We start from the raw sequence: 20,281 nt of genomic DNA on the forward strand, positions 1-20,281 counted from the left end.
AGTTGGGCTGGAAAAGTCTGATCGCAGACAACCTGGAAGCGAGAGGGTTGGGTTGTCCCAGAATCCAGCAGAAAGGACAAGAAAGTTCTTGAAAATAACTTGCAAGTATGAGTGCCTGTGTTTTCCTCTGAAACACTCTTTGAGGATTTGAGGAAAATAAATCAATTCTTGTACACAAAAATTTGCTTGAACTCATTTTTAGATTTCTGTAATTGGTGTAAATCCCAGTTTTAAATATTTTTTACAAGTCACATTGATTTTTTTTTCTTTTTAAACTTTACTGTGATTTTAGAAGAACTTTCTAATTTATTCTGTTTCATTTTACTTGAAAGACAGGGACAGTCATAGAAAGATTTCCCATATTCCGGTTCACAACCTAAACACCTCCAATAGGCAGGACTCGGCCAGGCTGAAGCCAGGAGCCAGGAGCCAGGAATTCAATCCACATCTCCCTTGTGGGTGGCCAAGACCCAAGTCCTTGAGCCATCACCTGTTGCCTCCAGGGTGCACGTCAGCAGGAAGCTGGAACTGTAAGCAGAACCGAGATTTTTATCCAGCACTCCAGTGTGGGATGTAGGTGTCCCAGGTGACGTCTTAACCACTGGGCCAAATGTCTGTCCCTCAGCACTTCTGCTTATTCCAACTGGGTCGTCTCACTTAAGCATGGAGTAACATCCTAATCCTTCCTGGGTGGCTTCTGTACCCTCTGTAGTTAAAACTGTAAACATGGTGTATGCATGTGGAAAGGGAAGGCGAGGAAACATGGAGGATTAAGTCAGATGGGTCTCAGGTATGAGGACTTTTTCATTATTTGTTTTCTATAATATATAAAAGTGATATCTCAGAATAAGAATTTCCTTGTAAAAGACAGGATCTTCCATACTCCTGATCTTTCATTGGGAAGCCCATTTTTCTCAGCCTCGATGAACTTTGACTTTTCATTAATAAGCTCCTTAGAGTTCTGCAAGCACACTGTGGTTATAGAACCAGAAGAGAGGGCAAAGTGAATTATTTCTGATACTCATGTCTGGGTGTTTAAGACAACTCTTACAGAAAAGACAAGTGGCGGGAGATGGAATGGTCTATCGACGTCTGAGCGTTGGCTCAGTGGAAGATATCTGCACATTGGGGTGCTGCCAGGAGTTGTGTTTCTGTTCTTGACATCTATGGGTGTCCCTGGCAGTGGGGGTGATGATCAGTGACAGGAAAACGTGGTGGGTCTTACCTCGAAGAATGCACAGGACATTCTGGGGCACAGTCAGGCAAAGCTGTCTGAGGCAGAGGACACTTGGATAACTCCGTGGCTTAGATCTAGACTTAGATCCTTTTTCTTTCTTTGCTTGGAGGGTGGGATGGAGGTTACAGTGCGAATTCTAAAATGTTCTTTATTCTGGGTTCGTTGGTGTCTGTTTTGTGCTTGTGTTATGACTGTGGAGTCCCAGTACTCATTGCGCCATGCACAGCCTCCAACAGTGTTCCTGCAGGAAGTATGTGAATAGGGTTTTTCTGGGGTGGCCGGGCTGGCTGCCCATCTCCGAAGCCCCTGCTTTTTCCCAGGGTGGCGCGAAGGCTGGGTATGGACTGGGATGAGTCCCCGCAGTCACCGCGGGGGGAAATTCTGACCAAGCTACTGTCTGGCAGGGACAAGGGTGAACAGATCAAGTAGGGGCTGTGGTGCTCACTGGGGAGCAAGCAGGTGGGGGCAGTGACGAGGGGAAGCGGGCTGCAAGGCAGCACCTGCACCTGGTGCCCCTCCCCCTTGGTCTGTTTAGACATAAATGTTACCGTGGGTTATGAGACAGCTGACCTTCTTGCCTTTTCTGCTTTTGTTTTGTCCAGGAGTTTGTAAGTATTTGACCGTACTCAAAATGTGCAAAGAAGAATAATGGAAGCCCCTGAATACCTTGATTTGGATGAAATAGACTTCAGCGATGACATATCTGTAAGTAGTACTGCTTGCAAACTGTTCTGTCTTCAACTTCATGGCTACTTTCACTACGGCAGTCTGTGTGTCTTCAACACTTCCCGCCATGTAAGAAGCTGACAGCATGGCAGGCGTTTGGCATCGTGGTTAAGATACTGGTTGAGATCAGAATGCCTGGGTTGGATGCCCAGTGCTGGCTCCTGACTCCAGCTTCTGGCTAATGCAGACCTCAGGGGGTGGCAGTGGTGGCCACCCATGTGGGAGGCCTATATTGAGTTCCCAGTTCCCAGCACCCAGCTCAGCCCTGGGACATTTGGGGAGTGAACCAGTGGAAAAAATAGCGCTCTCTTTATCTGTCTGGTGCTCTCTGCATTTCAGATAAATACATTTTAAAATAAAACAAATTGACAGCAGAAATCCTGTGATTTTGGGTGTCTCCTAGACCAAGAAGTGAGTCTTCCTTAAGTGGATGAGTTTGGGAAGGCAAAGCACTTGACCTTACCTTGCCTGCCATTCTTAATCTGTTCAAGTATTGTCAAAATTATTGAGTCCATTTATAATGTGCCTTTATGTGGTAGGTACTTTGATAAGGTTAATTATGGGTATAATTATTAGAATGATAATTTCCAGTCCTCTTAGATGGCTGGCTGTTCCAAAGGCTGCATTCTGAAATTCATGAGGACAGACAGAAGGACAGCCCTGTTGGCAGTTGTTAGTAAGGCCCTCCTCGTCAGCGTGGGTAGCAGAGCACAGACTGGACACTGTCAGGATAGCTGAGGAAGGATCTGGTGTTGACCAGGTGAAATCCTGTAAAACTGTGGGCTGGTGAGTGTGAGTTCAGGACGCCCAGAACATGCTGCTGCCTCCAGGCTAGCGCAGGGCTGCTCTCAGTGGTTGTCTGCCAGCCCCTCCCTCAGAGCCTCCTGTGACCCCCGCTGGGCCACGTGGCCACTTCTGCCATACGGCAGCCTTGAGAGCCCCCACAGCACGAGGTGGATGCCTGTGCCTGAGCTCACCAGGACCTCCAAGCTCACCGTCCGGACCTTCTCTCATTTGTGTCTCGCGGCCCGGAGGTTGGGGTCACCAGTGGAAACAGCCTCTGGAGGCAGCTTCATTCCTCTGCTCCTACTCGAATTAAAATAGGATGATCATCACACCCGAAAACGTCACATGCTCTTTTGGATGAGGTTTCAGCACCACCTTTTCCTATTTCAGTTTCCAGACAATTTTTTCAGTTCTTCTTAGAACCAGTGTGAGGAGATCTTCCATCCTGCAGTGTCTGTCTCTTGCTCTCTCATTCAGTGAGCTTGACTTTAGTGTGCCCAGAGCCAGAGTGTGGTTTTTATGTGCATTTTTCACAGGGTGTTTTGACCTGACTGGGGAAAAGCAAGGAAAGTGATAGCATGGAGGACGTAGGTAGGAAGGAAGGGATATGGAAAGGAAAATTTGTGTTAAGATTGCAAGTTGTGTGGTTGCTCTCTGACTTTTATAATGAAGTCGTGTTTCAAGAGCAAAGACCTTAAAGGCAGCCAACTTGGGCCCCTGTTTTGCTCTGGTCTTTACCTGGCAAGTGTTTTGGGAACATGAACTTCACCTCTCCCAGATACCCACATCATTGTTTTGAGGCCTGAGTGAAATCAGCCACATGAAACACTTAGCTTGGCACACAGCAAGTTGCTCTTAAAAATGGTAGCTTCTGTTATTATTTCAACGAATAATACAATAATATTTATATGACCAATGGTGAAGAAAGACCTCGAGGGAAAAGACCAGGCATGGTGTCAAGCTTTCTTTTTTCAGACACAGCAGAGCAGTTGTATTTACAGAAGAATCATCTGGCAGAAGCCCATAATTTTGATGAATTAGGAATCTCCACTTGAAAGATAATAAAATATGCGAAGCAATAACTGAGGCTGTTTAGCAAAGTAGCCTACAGGATTATGCAATAGTTGAAGCTCTATAACTTGACCACTTTGAAATATAAATAAAGATATCCATCTGTAACTGTAACTGTACCCAAACTTCCCCCTTAAATATGCTTCTACTCTTTGTATCTTTAGCCTGCGTTTAAGTTTAAGTCGGGTTTTGAAATTGTATGGGACTGATAACACATATAATAATGGCCGACAGTTACTGGGATAGGTGTTACCTTCTTTAATGCTCACAATAGTCCCATGGAGAGGGCGCCATTATCGTCTTCACTTTACAGATGAGGAGTCTGAGGAATGAAGACCTTAGATAGTGTCCAGAGTCAGCCAATGGATCAGGAGCACTCTGTGTGCAGGAGTAATCACTTTTAGGGGAGGGCGTTATGGTGCAGTAGGGTCAGCCACTGCTTGGGACCCCTGCATTCCATATCAGAGTGCCCTGGTTTAAGTCCTGCCCCTACTTCTGATCTACTTTCCTGCTAATGCATACTCTGGGAGGCAGCAGATGATGGCCCAAGTACTTGAGTCCCCATCACCCACATGGCATACCCAGAGTTCCTGCCCCTGGTTCCTGGATTCAGTGTAGTCCAGCCCCAGCTGTTGCAAGCAGTTGAAGAGTGAACCAATGGGTGGAAGATCTGTGTAGGTCTCGGTCTCTCTCTCTCTCTCTCTCTCTTGCTCTGCCTTTCAGATGAATAAAAATAAACTTGAAAAAAAAAGAGTATCCATCTTTAGCTACCATACACTGCTGCCTCTCTAAGGGAGATCTGGTTTGTTGCAGTGGTGCATGTCAGGGACGGTAGCCCCTCTCTGTCTTCTCCAGGAACTACGGCCAGTAGCAGGTGACAGTTTTAATTGTCATACTTGGGCAAGTGCTACTGGCATCTCATGGGTGGAGATGGGGGATGCTTGTCAGTGTCACACAGTGCACTGGACAGCCTCCTATGAAAGGAATTACCTGACCTCACATGTCAGCAGTTTTGAGAGTGAGAAGCCCTGATTCACTGGAGACTAAAGACTCTACCTTTTAAGTTTATTTTTACTCATCTACAGCACAGTAGATTATTTTCTCAGAGCTCTGTTTGCTCTGGGTTTAGTACCTTAAACATGCCAGAACTGTGTTGTTCTCATTTAATATTTTCACGGAGAAAGAATCAGAGATCACCTCTTACATACTGAACTGACGATACTCTGGCTGTTTAGGAACAATGAATGTTAGCGGCTTCTTTGAGGAGTGAGTGGAGATTATACTAAATGCTAAAGCTGCAAAGTGAAGACGTTTTCCTTGTGATCCTTCACTGACGTATAAAGAAATGTAGTTTCCCAAGACGGTGCTTGCATTTTTTAGGATTCTGTGAAGCTCTTCCCCTGGCAGCCCGTAAGCCTCATCCCTGGTTCATCAGCAGGTGGGGTGGGAAGAGCACCCGCGTTCGCAGAAGCTGCTTGCAGGCCGGGTGCCCATGTCAGAGCCCCCTCCTGCTCGGCCTCAGCAGTGCTGTTCTGTCACCCGGGCTTTTTGCTCCCCGGTTTTCCCCTCTGTTCACAGCCTGCTTCTTGTTTTGATTAAAACACACGCTGTATGTTGGCCCAGAGAAAGAACTGGAACTTTTTCGCCTCTACCTAACGAGACAAAACACAGAAGGCAATCGAAGTAGTTTGAAGTTTCCCAGACTCAAAACTAATGTGCATCCTTAGCGAAATGCAGGGCTTAAACCATGCATTCTTGTACGCGTGCCATGTGAGAGTTCAGTGCACTGTGCACTCACTGCAGATCTTGGAGGCAGAGATGGTGATGCATGCGTACACACACGCACACAGCCTCAGAGTGGGCCCTCACTGTCCCTGCAGAGGGTTCACGGGTTCCTCTCTGCTCCTGTGGGAGCCAAGCCCCACTGTCTGAAAGCAAAGGCCCTCTGGAGTTTTTAGGAGCCCTGGTGCCTTTATTTTATTAATAGAGGCCAGTTTGCTGTTCTCAGAAGCCGTGTGCTATGCAGACCTGAACACAGCTGGAGCTGACGCGTGAGTGTGCGGAGGAGCTGTGCTCTCATCCACTGTTGGCCACGGCTCGCCCAGCCCTGCCAGGCAGCCTCAGTTGTCTGCCCATTTGGCAGATGAGAGAGCTGAGGTGTAGAGAGCATTATGACTGGCACACGAGGTCATAGGTGGATGATTGGCAGGGCAGGACCCAAGACTGTAGGGGTGACCGTGTTACCCTTGCCACATAATTGAGTAGAAGTGTCCCTGGACCAGCCAGCACCCCCCATCCCCAGCTGGTGCTGACATGCTGTAACCACTTTTTGTAAATTAGAGGGGTTGATACGTATTATAAAACTGTAGAACCAGCTGAAGAGAACTGAAGCAGATATTGATTTTATTCTATGAGGGTTCTTCAAAAAGTTGGTGGGAATGGTATTAAAAGATGATTTTTTGGTGCAGAAACATTTTAAGATCCATACATAAGAGGAGGTCTTTAAAAATTCAGGAGAAATGCATATTACTAACGATGTGTGGATTTTAATTCTTTTGGCACCAAAATATGTCTTGATTCAATTTTCCATGACCTTTTTGAGGTTTCCTCATGCATCAGCTTTCTCATCTGTACAGCGATATCAATCATCTGTACTTATTGCCATGGACTGTATGGAGAAAACCTGAGCATTTGTGTATCTTAATTATGGAAACACACACATGCATCAACATATGTGTGTATGTGCGTGCCGTGATATGCACAGGGACATGCACACACACGCACAGAAGTCAGCAGTGCCCTTCTGCTCTGTCTGGGAATCTCTGTTCCTTTCTGTCCCACTCTGCAGCTCTACTGAAAGCTGACATCTGTTGGCAGATGTGCAGCCGCTTTCTGTGCAGGTCCCATGAGATCACCATAACTAAATGTCCTGCTTCACTGTCCACCAGCGGCCTAGAGCGATAGCACCGCATTATGTGGGTTCACTTTCCTAAGATGCTTGACCCACTGTCTGGGAGAAAAATAAATGCTCCCGGCAAACGCCCATCAGTTCGAGTGACCTCTCACCCTTTCCAGCCCTCAGCCAGCCGTCACTTTCACCACAGTCCCTGCTCCCCCTCGCCTTTGTGGGCATCGCCTCTATTCAGTCCAGTCTGCAGGCACTTCCTGGACAAAGGCCCATTCACAGCAGTGGTTGATCTTTTTTTTTTTTTTTTAAAGGTGTGTCTATTTATTTGAGAGGTAGAGTTACAGACAGAGAGGGAGAGACAGTGAGAGAGGTCTTCCATCCACTGGTTCACTCCCCAAATGGCTGCAACTGCCAGAGCTGGACCAACCCAAAGCCAGGAGCCAGGAAGTTCTTCCAGGTCTCCCACATGGATGCAGGGGCCCAAGCACTTGGGTCATCATCCACTGCCCTCCCAGGCCATTAGCATAGATCTGGATTGGAAGTGGAGCAGCTGAGACACGAACTGGCACCCATATGGGATGCTGGTGCCACAGGTGGAGGTTAAACCTACTATACCACAGGGCTGGCCCCAGTGGGAGATTTTGAAAAAGGAGGTGGTGAGCCTATCAAGTGGACCCAGGCAGTGGTTGGGGATGGGAGAACACAGCTTTGCCCTCATTTTAGGTGGGAAACAGAGTAGGCTTGAGGTATTTAAGGTACCAGGAGCCTGGAGAAAGAATTCCAGGTGTATTTCCATTGTGGGTGATGGGAACCCAACTGCTTGAGCTACATCCCAGGGTCTGCTTTCGTAGGAAGCTGCAGTGAGGAGCCAGAGTGGGAATCCAGCCCAGGCACTCAGATGTAGCAGGTGGGCATCCTAAGGATGGCTAGACACCTGCTCCCAGTGTAGCGTTTTTAACACTCATCCACATTGTTGCTCCGATCAGTAATTCATTCTTTTATTGGTGAGTATTGTTTCATTTTGTGAAGATGGAATACATTGTTTATTCTTTCTGTTGTTGGTGGGAGTTTGTGTTGTTGCACTTGTTGCCTTTTCTTGCACCCAAGAAAAAGGGAGTGATTGACAGTGACAGCTCATTTTGTAAAGATGCGGGTTGGAAACTGCCCCCCTGGGGGGTTCCAGTACAGCCACCCCAGGGACTGTAACATACTGTGGGGTGTTGGGGAGGACCCTGCTGGGCCACGGCATGGGGAGGAGGCAGACCCAGTGGTCAGGAAGCAGAAGTGCTTTTTGAAATAAGATGGCCATTGAACGTGAGAACAAGGAGGCCCTGTTTAATCCGGGAGACCAAGTGTCCTAGGGTGGCCAGGTCCTTGTCTATTTGTACCTGACCGTGGGGGATAGCCAGTGTTTAGAGAATGACTGAGGAGGAGGAGAGATGATGCCACAGGAAGAGGACACCCGAGCACAGCAGAGGCTGTGGCCAGGAGTGGACTCTTAGTACCACTTGCTCTGAGCAGGGGCAGTGGGGCACCATGTGCTGTACAGGGCGTGGCACTGAGACAGCTGTGGGGTCAGCCGTGGGAAAGCAGGACGAAATTCCAGAAAAATACCATATTCTGCAAACCTCGCTTCAGCGGCGTGTCTTTGCTCGTACAGATTACTGTCAGTGTTTTTGTTGTGTGCCTATTAAGATGCCTGCCTGAATTTTGGAAGGCTCTGTGAGAACTTTTTGAGTTTCACCATCGCTGTTTGGATGACTGACTGCGTCTCTAGCTTGAAAAAGTGATTGGGCCGCTGGTTCTTTGATTTTCTGTGGCTCATTACCATTTGAGTACTGTCTGCTGCTTCGCCCGGCTGGCTCCGATTTTCAGGAATAAAGACCAAAGCTTTTCAGTCTTGCACGAGATCTAGGGTGGTCAGTGTAGCAGTCACACACCGTCTTCAGGAATCCCGTGGGTGGAATGGGCAGGCATGTGTGGGGTGCTCTTGCGTGACATCAGCTCTGTGTGGTGGCTGACGCTAAGTTGACAGTGTCAGCCCTTGGCCACAAACTCTCTCAGGTGAAGAAGGGCAGAGAAAGGTTGAGTAACTGCTGAGCTGGGCTGGGCTGAGCTTCCCTCCGAGCCTTCCTTTTCTCTCCAGCTCAGTCCCTCTGCTCTGCTTCTGCACTGTCCTCACATCTTGACCTGCTGAGCTTAATGTTACAGGAATGAAATGCGGAGGGGAGGGCTGTGGTCACACCTGGAGAGCAGGTTAGAGAGGAGGCACACGCCCTTCACAGCACTGTACACGTTGCACATGAGTTCATTTGCGTTGTGTTACGTCCTTGTCTGTGTGCTACAAGCTGAGCCCCCAGGCGTGGAAGGATCCGTCGTATAGAAACAGAGTGAAATGTCAGCGCTGTGACTTGAATCCAGGTCTCCTGGCTCCACGTCCTTTTTCCTTTATACAAAAGGCTAGGATATCAGCTGGCATTTGTGCCATCAATGTATTAAGATTATTTTTAAAGAATATCCTATGATTACATTGCTAAACTTGTAATAGTGGATTTTTCTAAGAAAGTTAATGCCAAATATTAATTGCTGTCAGTATTATTACTGCCACTAACATGGTGGGCTTCCTAGAGGGAATTCATTTGATTCTGTTTAATAAGTGCTTCCAATCTTGGGGAAAGAAAAAGTTACCCACGTCCTGGGGAAACAGAGAAAGCAGTTATGTCAACATGTGGGTGACGCACTTGTGATGGACACCCGCCTAGGCTAGAGAAATAATGTGGAGTGGTGGGTCTCAGACCCCACGGAGCAGCAGAGCCACCTGCGTGGCTGTGGCAGACATCACTAGGCTTCTGATCTGATAGGTGGATGCATGGATCCTGTGTGTGTGAATTCCTGCGGAGTGCCTGGGGAACGGTTGACCCACTGGTCCACAGACCACACTTTGGAAGCAGGTGCTGCTTCACTGGGACAGTAGGAGAAGATCCTGTGGAAATTACTGCCATGCAAAGCTCCATCAGTTCAAAGAGGTTTGCCTAGTGAGATGGACAGAGTGACATTCCAGGAAGATGGAATCATGTGCATTACAGTGGAGACAGGCAGCACTGTAGGTAGGAGAACCATAAGAACTGTGATAATTCCACAGTCCAAGAAGAAGTGGACAGTGGTGAAGGATGAGGCTTTGAGGGCCACGCTAAGCTGCAAAGTCTTTGTGGGGCCGCTGAAGGATTTGAAGCAGAGGCACACCGTGGTCACCTTTGCATTTAGGACGATGTTAATCTGTCTCCAGCACGAAGGCTTGGGGGAAATCCCCACTTAGCAGCTCAACTTGAAGGAGCTTCTTTGAACATGTATAACATTATGCCTGGGGATTAGTAAAATGTATGCATTTCTTGGTATTACTTTCAAACACTTAACCAGGCCCTGTGTGCAAGGCACAAGTACAAGTAGGAGATAGCATCTTTTCCCTCAAGAGCCTGTGGAAGCCAACACTTACAGAAAGGAAGCAGCAACGCACAAAGCAGGGCAGGGATTTACCAAGGGCCGAAAAGGGAAGGAGGACACGAGCTGGCCTTGTGCGGCTGTGGCATTTGCACAGCTTGAAGAAGGTGTTGTGGGCCAGGGGCCCCGGACTGAAGGAACAGAAGGTGAACTGGACTTCAGGTGCACAGAGACCTGAAGAAGCAGGAGCAGCCCCTTTGGCAGACTTTTCTTCAGACACGGAGGAGAGGTAGAGGAGAAATCGGGAACATCAGGTTGTTTGTACAGAGCATAACCTCTGGAAGGATTCTAGAAAAGGTGTAAAAGTAAGGCGAGCGTGGTAGGAAACACAGTGCTTGTCACCTACGTGCAAGCCACGTCTGCGCTCTCCCCGCCCAGGGATAACAGGAATCAAGGGAACCAGCTGCAAAAGCTTGGGCCGGGGGTCAAGAGGCAGGAGGGTGCGTTGGAGTTTCTGACGGTGACCAGTGACCGTAGTTACTGCCTTGGGAGCTGGCCATTGTCCTGAGTGAGGCGGGTTGGCGACGTGACAGCCCCTCATAAAAGGCCATCTGTCCTACGAGCTGGGGTGCCGGCCGGGGAAGTCTCGCGTCCAGCTCCCAGCTGGTGGACAGTGCAGTCTTCAAGGGGAGAGGTCCTGGGCTGCTTCCTCCTTCCTGCATTTGCAAACAGGAAAGTATTTTTTCACGTCGGTTGTGTGAACTGTGTTTCCTGTGCGGTTCTTCGCATCTCAGCTTAACCGTCTTTGCAGCGCCCCTTTAAACATGCTGTTCCCCTAAACAGCCACGTTTGCTCTGCAGCAAACGCACAGCCTGACTGCCTCAGCGTCCTGATGGATTTGTTCACCGTGTAGATTGGAGTCACTTCTCCATCTAGCATTCTGTACACCCCTAAAGTTACTCCCACTTTTTTCAAAGATTTATTTATTTGAAAGACGGAGTTACAGAGAGAGAGAAGCAGAGACAGACAGAGAAAGACAGAGAGAGGGAGGAAGGAAACACACACATACACAGAGAGGGAGGTCTTCCATCTGCTGGTTCATCTTCCAAATGGCTGCATCAGCCAAGACGGGGCCAGCCTGAAGCCTGCAGCCAAGCGCTTCATCCAGGTCTCTCACATAGGTGACAGGAGCCCAAGCACTTGGGCTATCTTCCATGGCTTTTCCCATGCCCATTAGCAGGGAACTGGATTGGAGGTGGAGCAGCTGGGAGTTGAACTGCTGCCCATATGGGATGCCGGTGCTGTAGGCTTTGACTTAATGCACTGCACCACAGCACCAGCCCAGTTATTGCTGTTTTTCAGTTGCTGGCCAACACATCATCCTCTTCTGAGATTGCTGTACTTTTTATTTTTGTTCCCAGGAGCAGCATATGGCCATTTTTCAACATTATTATTCCTGAAGAATTAAAGGGTAGGACTTGCTGCAGTGCTGGGTAGAGAGGCAGAGCTACTGTGCTTGATTTCAGGTGGAGCGGTGGGTGATGCTTACCTAGGCTAGTCTCTCCCTGTGCCTCAGCTCCCACACTGGCCAGGCAGCCTGTGCTGTGCAGACTTGAACCTCATCAAAGTAAAACTTGCTGCACACAACAGGCCTTGGAAATCAAAAGGGAAGATTGAAGCCGTGGCTAATAAATGTGAGATTCTGATGTGTGTGACTTTGGGGTGGGAGTAAAGATGCATGCCTGGGAATGCAGACAGCCGCTTCTCTCACTGTAATGATGAATACTATTTATGGCTGAGATCAAACTTCACTGAACTTCTCTATTACATTAATACACAGTGCCAGGACTGGTGCTGTGGCCTAGTGGGTAGAGCTGCTGCCTACAGTGCTGGCATCCAACATGGGTGCCGGTTCAAGTCCCAGGTGCCTCTCTTCTGATCTAGCTCCCTGCTATAGTCTGAGAAAGCAGTAGAAGATGGCCCAAGTGCTTGGTCCCCTGCAACCATGTGGGAGACCTGGAAGAAGCTCCTGGCTCCTGGCTTTGGATCAGCACAGCTCTGGCCATTGTACCCATTTGGGGAATGAACCAGAAGATGGAAGACTCTTCTCTCTTTCTCTGCCTCTGTAACTCCACCTTTCAAATAAATGAATAAATCTTTAAAAGTAATAATAGTCATAAACATAATTATAAAAACACAATGCCTTAAATTTCCACATTTTGAAATTTTGCTTTGGTTGGGGAAAAAAAAAGGAGAGAGGGTGAGACTTGCTGAAGGGTATTTCATAGGTGCTTGGCAACCAAAACGCAAGGCCCGCTTTTAATTGAATTATATTCGGTATAATTATTTAACCTGTACCAGCTGGTCCCAAGAAGCTACTGATTCCTTGGAGAGCTGATACTTGGCCAGACGCATAAGCTACCTGATTAATACCAAGAAAGATGCCTTCTGTCCCTGTGTGACCTGTCACCCAAAGAACATACTGTAGAAAGAGAAGTGCCTTGAGGCTTACTTCTCGCTAAAGCACCTGCAGTCTCAGGAGACGGCCCACATAAACAGGGTGGGATTGCATCAGACAGGTAAGCCCCGTGTCTGTAATTAGTCATCTGAGATTTCATTTTTCACTTGGAGGTACTGGAGATTTAATTTGTGTGTGACATGCACTTGGCACACTGACAGTAGCTACAACAGCCCCTCCCTGGGCTTTGCTTCCTGTGAGCGTGTGGAAAGCACTTGGGCCGCGATGTAGTTTTGCTTCATCCGTCAACAACAGGCTCCCCAAAGTAGCTTCTTACTGAAAGCTGAGTTCTGATTACGCATCCCTCACCTGCAGTATAGAACAAACCTAGTAAGTTGTTCATGACCAGGTTTCCCATTAGATTAGCTGATTTTTTTCCTTCTCAATTCCTCGAAATTTTGCAGTAGAGAACTGATGCATGCTACACGCTCATTACATAAGAGCATCATTCCTAGAGTTATAGAGCAAGAGATATATCTAGGAAGTAGCATTTCAGGGATTAAAGTAGACGTGTGGTTGGAGACAGTTTCTGGCTCAGCCTTTGATGAAAGAGTTCATCGTATTTATTTTGTTTAAAATATACTTCTCTATAGAAAGATTGATTGGCATCCAACACAGTCCCCATGAATCATAGCTATTGATTTTGCATTTGCTTTAGCTCCCCCGAATTCATTCTCCCTTAGGTCATAATTTGTTATCCTGATGGGCGGCTCAGATTGGTACTTGGCTGAGCCTCGAAGGTGAAGTCTTTTGAGCTCGTCTCTATGTCAGACAGATGAGCTTGCAAACACAGCATTGCACTTTTCTCGCCTTTTATGATGTAACCCTGGTTTTCCCATGAGGATTACGTAAAACTGGGGACAGGTGGCGATCGGAGGGTCTTCTGCATAGTTCACTCTGCGTCTGTCTGCAGGCGGCCGTGGGTGATGCCGGAAGCTGGGTGTCCCTGTGCTCCTCTGTCACTTTTCACACATGAGCTGACCCCTGGGATTCAGAGTGCAAACCTGAGGGCTGTCTGCTGGAAACTCCCAAGGTCAGGCGTTGTCTCGCCTTCCACGGTGGCAGAAGTGCTGGAGCACGGAGGATCTGCCGGCCTCAACCCACCGTAATGGTCAAGGAAGGGCTGCCCAGCGCTCTTCTCACTCTGCATCTGCTGGGGCACCTGTGGGTGGAGCTGGGGGGGCCGCCAGGTCTCCTCGCAGCCCATCCAGGGCAGATCCAGCAGAGTTGCTGAATATGACGCGCCCTCGTATCCTCTCTCGTGCTTTGTTTCTCCGGCCGATTTGAATGAGTGCTGTCATTGTGAACTGCCGTTTTACACCCTTTCTCCTCTGGCTTCCCATCCAGTATTCAGTCACGTCGCTCAAGACCATCCCAGAACTGTGCCGAAGATGCGATTCACAAAACGAAGACAGATCAGGTAAGTTCCATGGCTCAGCTCTCCCCTCCTCCGCCCCACTCTCCGCGCAGGGCTCCGCGCAGGGCTCCTGAACAGGGGAGCGGCCTGCCCCGCCCGCTGCTCCTGCTGCCCGACCTCTGTTCCCCTCTGGCCCTCTCGGCTCACACCTCACCTTCAACTGACAGGTCACTCGAGAGGGGACGAGTGGACAGTGAGGCCTTAACGAGGACTCGCTGTGTACAATAAACATGGGAGATCATCGCGGCATCTCCAGACTACACATATGCAGCAGTGGGGGCAGAAGCCATGGGTGAGAAAGCGTGATGATGCAGGTGTCAGTGGGAAAAAAAATTCTGGCTGCGTGGTGGCCCATACAGCAAGGACCAGCGCGGCGGGTGGGGCTTCACCAGGGCCTGAAACCCTATCAGGGATGGGCACGGTCAAATCCGCAATAAGGCCGACTGTAGCAGTGAAGATGAAAGCCAAGCTTTGGAGTTTAATAGTGTAAACTAAACAGAGAATTATGGCGCATAGATGGAAACCAGCTGGCCGGCCTCTCCTCCATGCACCCCCCTCCTCCCAACCCAAAAGAAAAAATACAGTCGGGTTTCTTTTAACTCCTCTCTAAATCAAAGTAAATCTCTGCCTTTCTCTCTGTGACAGGCAGAATTGAAAAAAAAAAAAAAAAGATATTGATGGAAATGATACCGATCCCCCCGGTCATCACTCTGACCTTTAGCCTTGCCTGTTGGAGCGGGGCCTTCTCTGATAGGAACCAGAATCCTGAGACCTGCAGGTGAAGAGGCTTAACTTGAGCTCCCGTTAGGTGAAATGCGTCAGCCCCACCTGTGCAGTCGCTCCCCGCCTGGCCAGTGCAGAGAACTCTGTGGAGCTCAGTTCCTTTGCCCTGGGATGTTTGTTTTCTGGCGACAGCTTGCTCAGAGGAGAAAGGGGTGCTTCGCTCTGTGTTTTTTTGTTTTGTTTTTGTTTTTGTTTTGAAGGAGGGAAAGTACTGCTTTTATGCGTGGGTTAGAAACATCCCAGGCCGGAGCCGCGGCTCACTAGGCTAATCCTCCGCCTAGCGGCACCAGCACACTGGGTTCTAGTCCCGGTCGGGGCGCCAGATTCTGTCCCGGTTGCCCCTCTTCCAGGCCAGCTCTCTGCTGTGGCCTGGGAGTGCAGTGGAGGATGGCCCAAGTGCTTGGGCCCTGCACCCCATGGGAGACCAGGAGAAGCACCTGGCTCCTGCCTTTGGGTCCACGTGGTGCGCCGGCTGCAGCGCGCCGGCTGCAGCGCGCCAGCCACGGCGGCCATTGGAGGGTGAACCAACGGCAAAAGGAAGACCTTTCTCTCTGTCTCTCTGTCTCTCTCTCTCACTGTCCGCTCTGCCTGAAAAAAAAAAAAAAAAAAAAAAAAAAAAAAAAAGAAAGAAACATCCCAGAAAATAGTTTCAAATTCAGACAAAAGATTTCACTTGCCTTCAGTTTTTTTTTTTTCCCCTGCTTTTCATTTCAAAACCAGTCCTGTTTCTGGTAGGGCTGAAAGAGGGTTGTAGCTATCTATCTTGTAGGGCTGTATCTCCCTAAATGGCATTGGAACCGGGGAGTGTGTCAGGGACACAGCAGCAGCCTGGGGTCTAGGCACAGCCTCAGGATCCATGGACCTGCATGCAGGTTAGAGTCCAGCCACTTAGCAGCTACACGGCCTTGAGCTGTGACCAATGACCGTGAAAATTCAAGATGAACCTTGTTCCACTGTCACCAGGCTAGCATGAGGATCAAAGTTAGATGGTGCATTTGATGGTGCTTTTCAGAAATACGATTTTATTTTTCTTTGTTTGAAGGTCTGGGCAAGACAGAAAAAGTCAGTAGCACCTATTTCAGTGGAGCTTAATGTGCTTGTCACGCCTATAAGCCCTGGAAATACGTTGCCTGAGTCAGACAGGAATTAAATCACAGAGCAGAGCTTCAGACCCCAGGATACCTGTCTCTGGATTCTGTCCCCTCCTCTGTGACTTCTGCTTCTCAGATGGCCGTACCTAGTGGCAATAAATTAATGTTAGGATAGTATCTTTTTAAAACTTTGAAAGTCAGCACTTTCTCTCTTTAAATAGTCAATTTCTCTTCTCTATGAAATAGCAACTCTTACTTACCAAGTTCAGTGAATCAGTTCATTCCATCATACTCAGGTCTTCTGACTTCTGTGCACTTCTGCAGGAAGTGGGGTTAGATTCTGTAGTTTGTCACTGAGTTTCAAGTCCAGAAGCTTTCAGACTTGACCCAGAGCAGAGCCCGGCGACCATCCGACCCCACGGGAAAGACCGACTCTGGGCGGCACCACGTGCGCGGGCCACAGGGAGTCAGAGAACTGCATTCTGTGGATTGAGAGTGATGCTGGAGAAAAGAGGGCTAGGAAGCACCCCCGTGGGTGGCAGGGTTGTAGAGTGGCTTCTTAGGAAAGAAACCTGGGCATGGTGCAGGTTTGGGAGAAGGGAGGCGTTCTCCTTCAGTTCCGTGGGCGTCCGGATGGAGAAATAGCTCCCTGATGCTGTCACGGGAGTTGGCTTCAGGCATGCTGAAAAATTCCCGTGCTTTTGCAGATGGGAGCAGGAGGCACTGGGACCTCTGAGCAGAGTCCACGACCCCTTTGGCATGGGCACCTTCCTGGGAGCCGCCTCCTGGGTCTCCCGTCACGCAGCAGGCACTCCCGTTGAGCTCTGTAGGGGACATTGCGCTCAGGTTGGCCAGTGTCAGCGTCCATGCTTGTGTCCCCAAGTCTTTGACCAGATGTTCTCATCCATTCTCTTCATTTGTTAAGTCAGCAAATACTTAGTGTTTCTCTGACCCGGGCCCTGAGTACGAGGTAGAGACATGTCAGACAGGGCCCCTGTTCTCTGGGACTCTGTTGTATGTTAATGGGGGTGGCAGTCCAGAGGCAGGCAGACTCAGCAGTGCACAGTCGCAGGGAGCGATCAGGGGTGGCGGCGGCCAGTGTGATCCGGTAAGCCAAGGGAGGTGGGCAAGGAGAGAGACTCAGGGCTTGGGGAAGGTTAGAAGGACTCAGCCACGTGAAACCTGGCGAAGTCGACCAAAGGCAGAGGAAATAGCAGAGTCCCTGAGCCAGGAATGAGTGTAGCAAGCATGAGGGAGAAAAGCAAGTCAGTGCAGCCACATCAAGGCAAGCAAAACCAGAGCGTAGGAGGCGAGGCTGGGGAGACGGTCGCGTCAGCCTCCACACACCCTCCAGGGAGTGGCTCCGTCCCCAGCTGTCTGGTCTTCCTGAAATCCTGGTGCAGGTTGATTATCCCTTATCCAAAATGCTTGGGACGCCAGAGTGTTCCAGGTTTCCGAGGTTTGGACTGTTTGTGCATAGACTTTGCCGGTTGAGCATCTCTAACTGGAAATCCCGAATGTTCCCAAATCTGAAACTTCTTACGCACCAAGCTGAGGCACTTGGGGTTTCAGGCTTTCAGATGACAGATACTCAACTAGCACCCGGCCGGAAGCCTCACCCTGCAGAGTCCTAACTCTCTGGTAGAGAAGGGGCCTGAAAAGTCATCTGGCCTGAGAGAAATAGCAGGTGCAGAGTGCAAGTGATAAGGCCTTGTGGAAAACATTCACGACCAATGAATGTGGGTAATGAGAGTATGTCTATTCCCATACTTTAAAAAATTTTTTTGCTGTTACTATATAAATTTATTTGTAGAAGAAAACAGTTTGTTATTTACAAATAGAACATTCTCCGTGAGGCAAAAATCCATGTGGTCTAAAGGCGACCCATTCTGTGAGGATGTTTCTTACCCAACCGAGAGGCCATCAGCCTGAACCTCACCACCCCCGTGTTGCGGAGGACACAGTCTCATGACGCAGCCCATCCAGGGAGGCTCATTTTTTCCTTTGGCCCAAATCTGTGTCCCAGGAATGTCCACTCATGGATCCTGTTCTTCCTTTGGAACCCTAGAAGGGCAGTCTTGCCGGACGTGAGGCCGCCCTCTATTTTGGGGGCAGTATCCACCCCTGGGGCGGCCTTCTGAGTTAGCATCTCCATCCCAGCTACCCGTGTCGGCCCTGCTTATCGGGCTGGCTGTGGTGGTCGTGGTGCCGCTCACCAGCGCCCACCTCGAGTGGAGCGCCCACCACCAGGACCCAAGGCTGAGCCACGTCTGCTCTGGCCGGAAGCTGCCAGCACCATGAACAGCCCCAGGGGGCACCCCAAGCCCTTCCTGCCTTTCTGTGCCTGCTTTCCACCTCTCCTGGAGGGGCAGGAGAAGCCACTCCTGCTACCCAGAGAGCCCAGGATGCCCCTCGTGCAGCCCTGCTCCCTGGCCACTTCCACGGTGGGCTCTGGCAGGGGCAGAAGGCACGGTGCTGTCCTCAGAGGCCCAGGAGCCTTCTCCATGCGTCTTTCTCCACTTCCCCAGTGCCCATGCACAGGCCCTGTCCCCGGCCAAAGAGCTGATTCCCTAGTCACTATTTTCCTCCAAAAAGAATAACAGCTTAAACTAGTGTCCATCAGCTACACCACACTGTGACTTAGAGTCAAATTTTTGTGAGAAAAGGGGTTCTGAACAGAAGCAAACATGAGAGAATGGGATCTACTGGTTGTGAGGTGGGAGGGGGTGAGAGGTACCCGTGGGAGGCCCGCAGTGAATGGAGCTGTGCAGCACCAAGGCTGCAGAGCCGCTGCTCGGGGCCAGTGGGCCAGGCGTGTGTCCGGTCCTCTGCGAGCAGCTCACTCGTCCTCGGATTCACCCCCCGGGGAAGGACCCTGGATGAGGAAAGGGAGGCTCCCAGCAGTCCCCTCAGAGTCCTGCAGCCAGCAGCCTGCTCTGTAAACTTGAGGCCACTCCTGAGTTGATCCCGGGAGCCACACGCGGCAGTCGTGCGGGGCGAGGATTAGCAGCAAAGGAAGTGAGGCGTGAAAAACTTGCACTTACAAGTTAAAGGTTTGCAGGCATTCCCTGCTACCCGTGTAGGGAAAAAGGACAGCTCAACACATGACCGTTAACCTTGCTCTGTGTTTTTCTCCAAATGCAGATAAAAATACATGATGGTGACATATGGTATTCAAATCAAAACATATTCAATTTCATTGACTTACAGTTTTTTTAATTAATTGGACATTGAGATACACATTTATTTCAATTCATGGTTCTTTACATGTCTTGTGAATCTCTCAAAATGTGTGTCTGCTAAGCTCATTGTCTAATTTTCTCACGAAAGGAGACAAATAAATATTAATGCAGCTTTGCATCTGGGAGCTGAGATGTGCTGAGGATAGGAAATTCAGTTCTGTCACTGTAATAAATGGCCCTGTGATGTATTTGCCAACAGATTCTGGAAGAGTTTAATACCAGAGTAATAGAAAATGATACTTACGTAACAATGAGTAAAGGAAATGATGTTTTTAAGACACGGTAGCTGGTAAAAGTGATTTGGAGTGTATGTTTAAAAATTGCAAATTTGCTCTACCTCTAGACCCTATGCATGCAAATTTCGTAACAAATCTTAACCCATGAAAATAAAACATACGGCGTTCTAAGATTTTCATGGATTTCAGTCGTCACCTGAAATAATAAATAGGCATTGAATTTGTCCTCTAGATATGCCTGACATCATTGCTGATGATGGTAAATATTATAAACCTCCTGTTTTCAATTTGTACCGAGGATTAATGCTAACAGCATGAAAATGGCAGTCTAAATGGAAAGGCCTGTGGACTAACCCACTCCACATGATGTCGGATACACTGGGCTCCAAGGGACACGGAAACCCATCCTCTGCGATCCCAATCAAGAAAACAAACGCCTCAGGACAGACGTTGTAGCCTGGGGTTGACACTCACGTCCCACACTGAAGCCCCCGGGTGCAATACCCAGCTCCTGACTCCTGACTCCTGCTAACGCTGGCCCTGGGAGTCTGCAGATCATAGCTCTAGTAGTTGGCTTCCTGTCCCTCACACAGGAGACCGGGACTGAGTTCCAAGCCCCAGGTTTCAGCTCAGCCCCAACTATTGCAAGCATTCGGGGAGTGCACCAGTGGCTAGGAGCTCTGCCTCCTCTCTTTGACTCTCAATTAAAGGGGGGAAAAAGCAAAGAAGATAAAAATGAACAGTTCAACAGAATAACATTTATGACAAAAATCTCAGTTTAACTGCAGTAAACATTTACAAATGGTAAAACTCATGGATGGTAGCATT

The 20,281-nt window shown here is 49.1% G+C and overlaps 1 protein-coding gene across 10 annotated transcripts in view; it reads left to right on the forward strand.

Annotated features, from left to right (window-relative positions):
* The window catches only part of SNCAIP (synuclein alpha interacting protein), a 171,695-nt gene that overhangs the window by 91,047 nt on the left and 60,367 nt on the right, over positions 1-20,281 (forward strand). For all 10 annotated transcript variants that reach the window (XM_051844129.2, XM_070076039.1, XM_051844130.2 and 7 more), the window contains exons 2-3: positions 1,840-1,942; positions 14,032-14,104. In XM_051844129.2, the coding sequence (XP_051700089.2) occupies positions 1,886-1,942; positions 14,032-14,104 (130 nt within the window). In that variant the 5' untranslated portion in view covers positions 1,840-1,885. The remainder of the gene's footprint in view (positions 1-1,839; positions 1,943-14,031; positions 14,105-20,281) is intronic.

Source organism: Oryctolagus cuniculus, chromosome 6 (assembly GCF_964237555.1).
Source record: "Oryctolagus cuniculus chromosome 6, mOryCun1.1, whole genome shotgun sequence".
Taxonomy (NCBI): Eukaryota; Metazoa; Chordata; class Mammalia; order Lagomorpha; family Leporidae; genus Oryctolagus; species Oryctolagus cuniculus.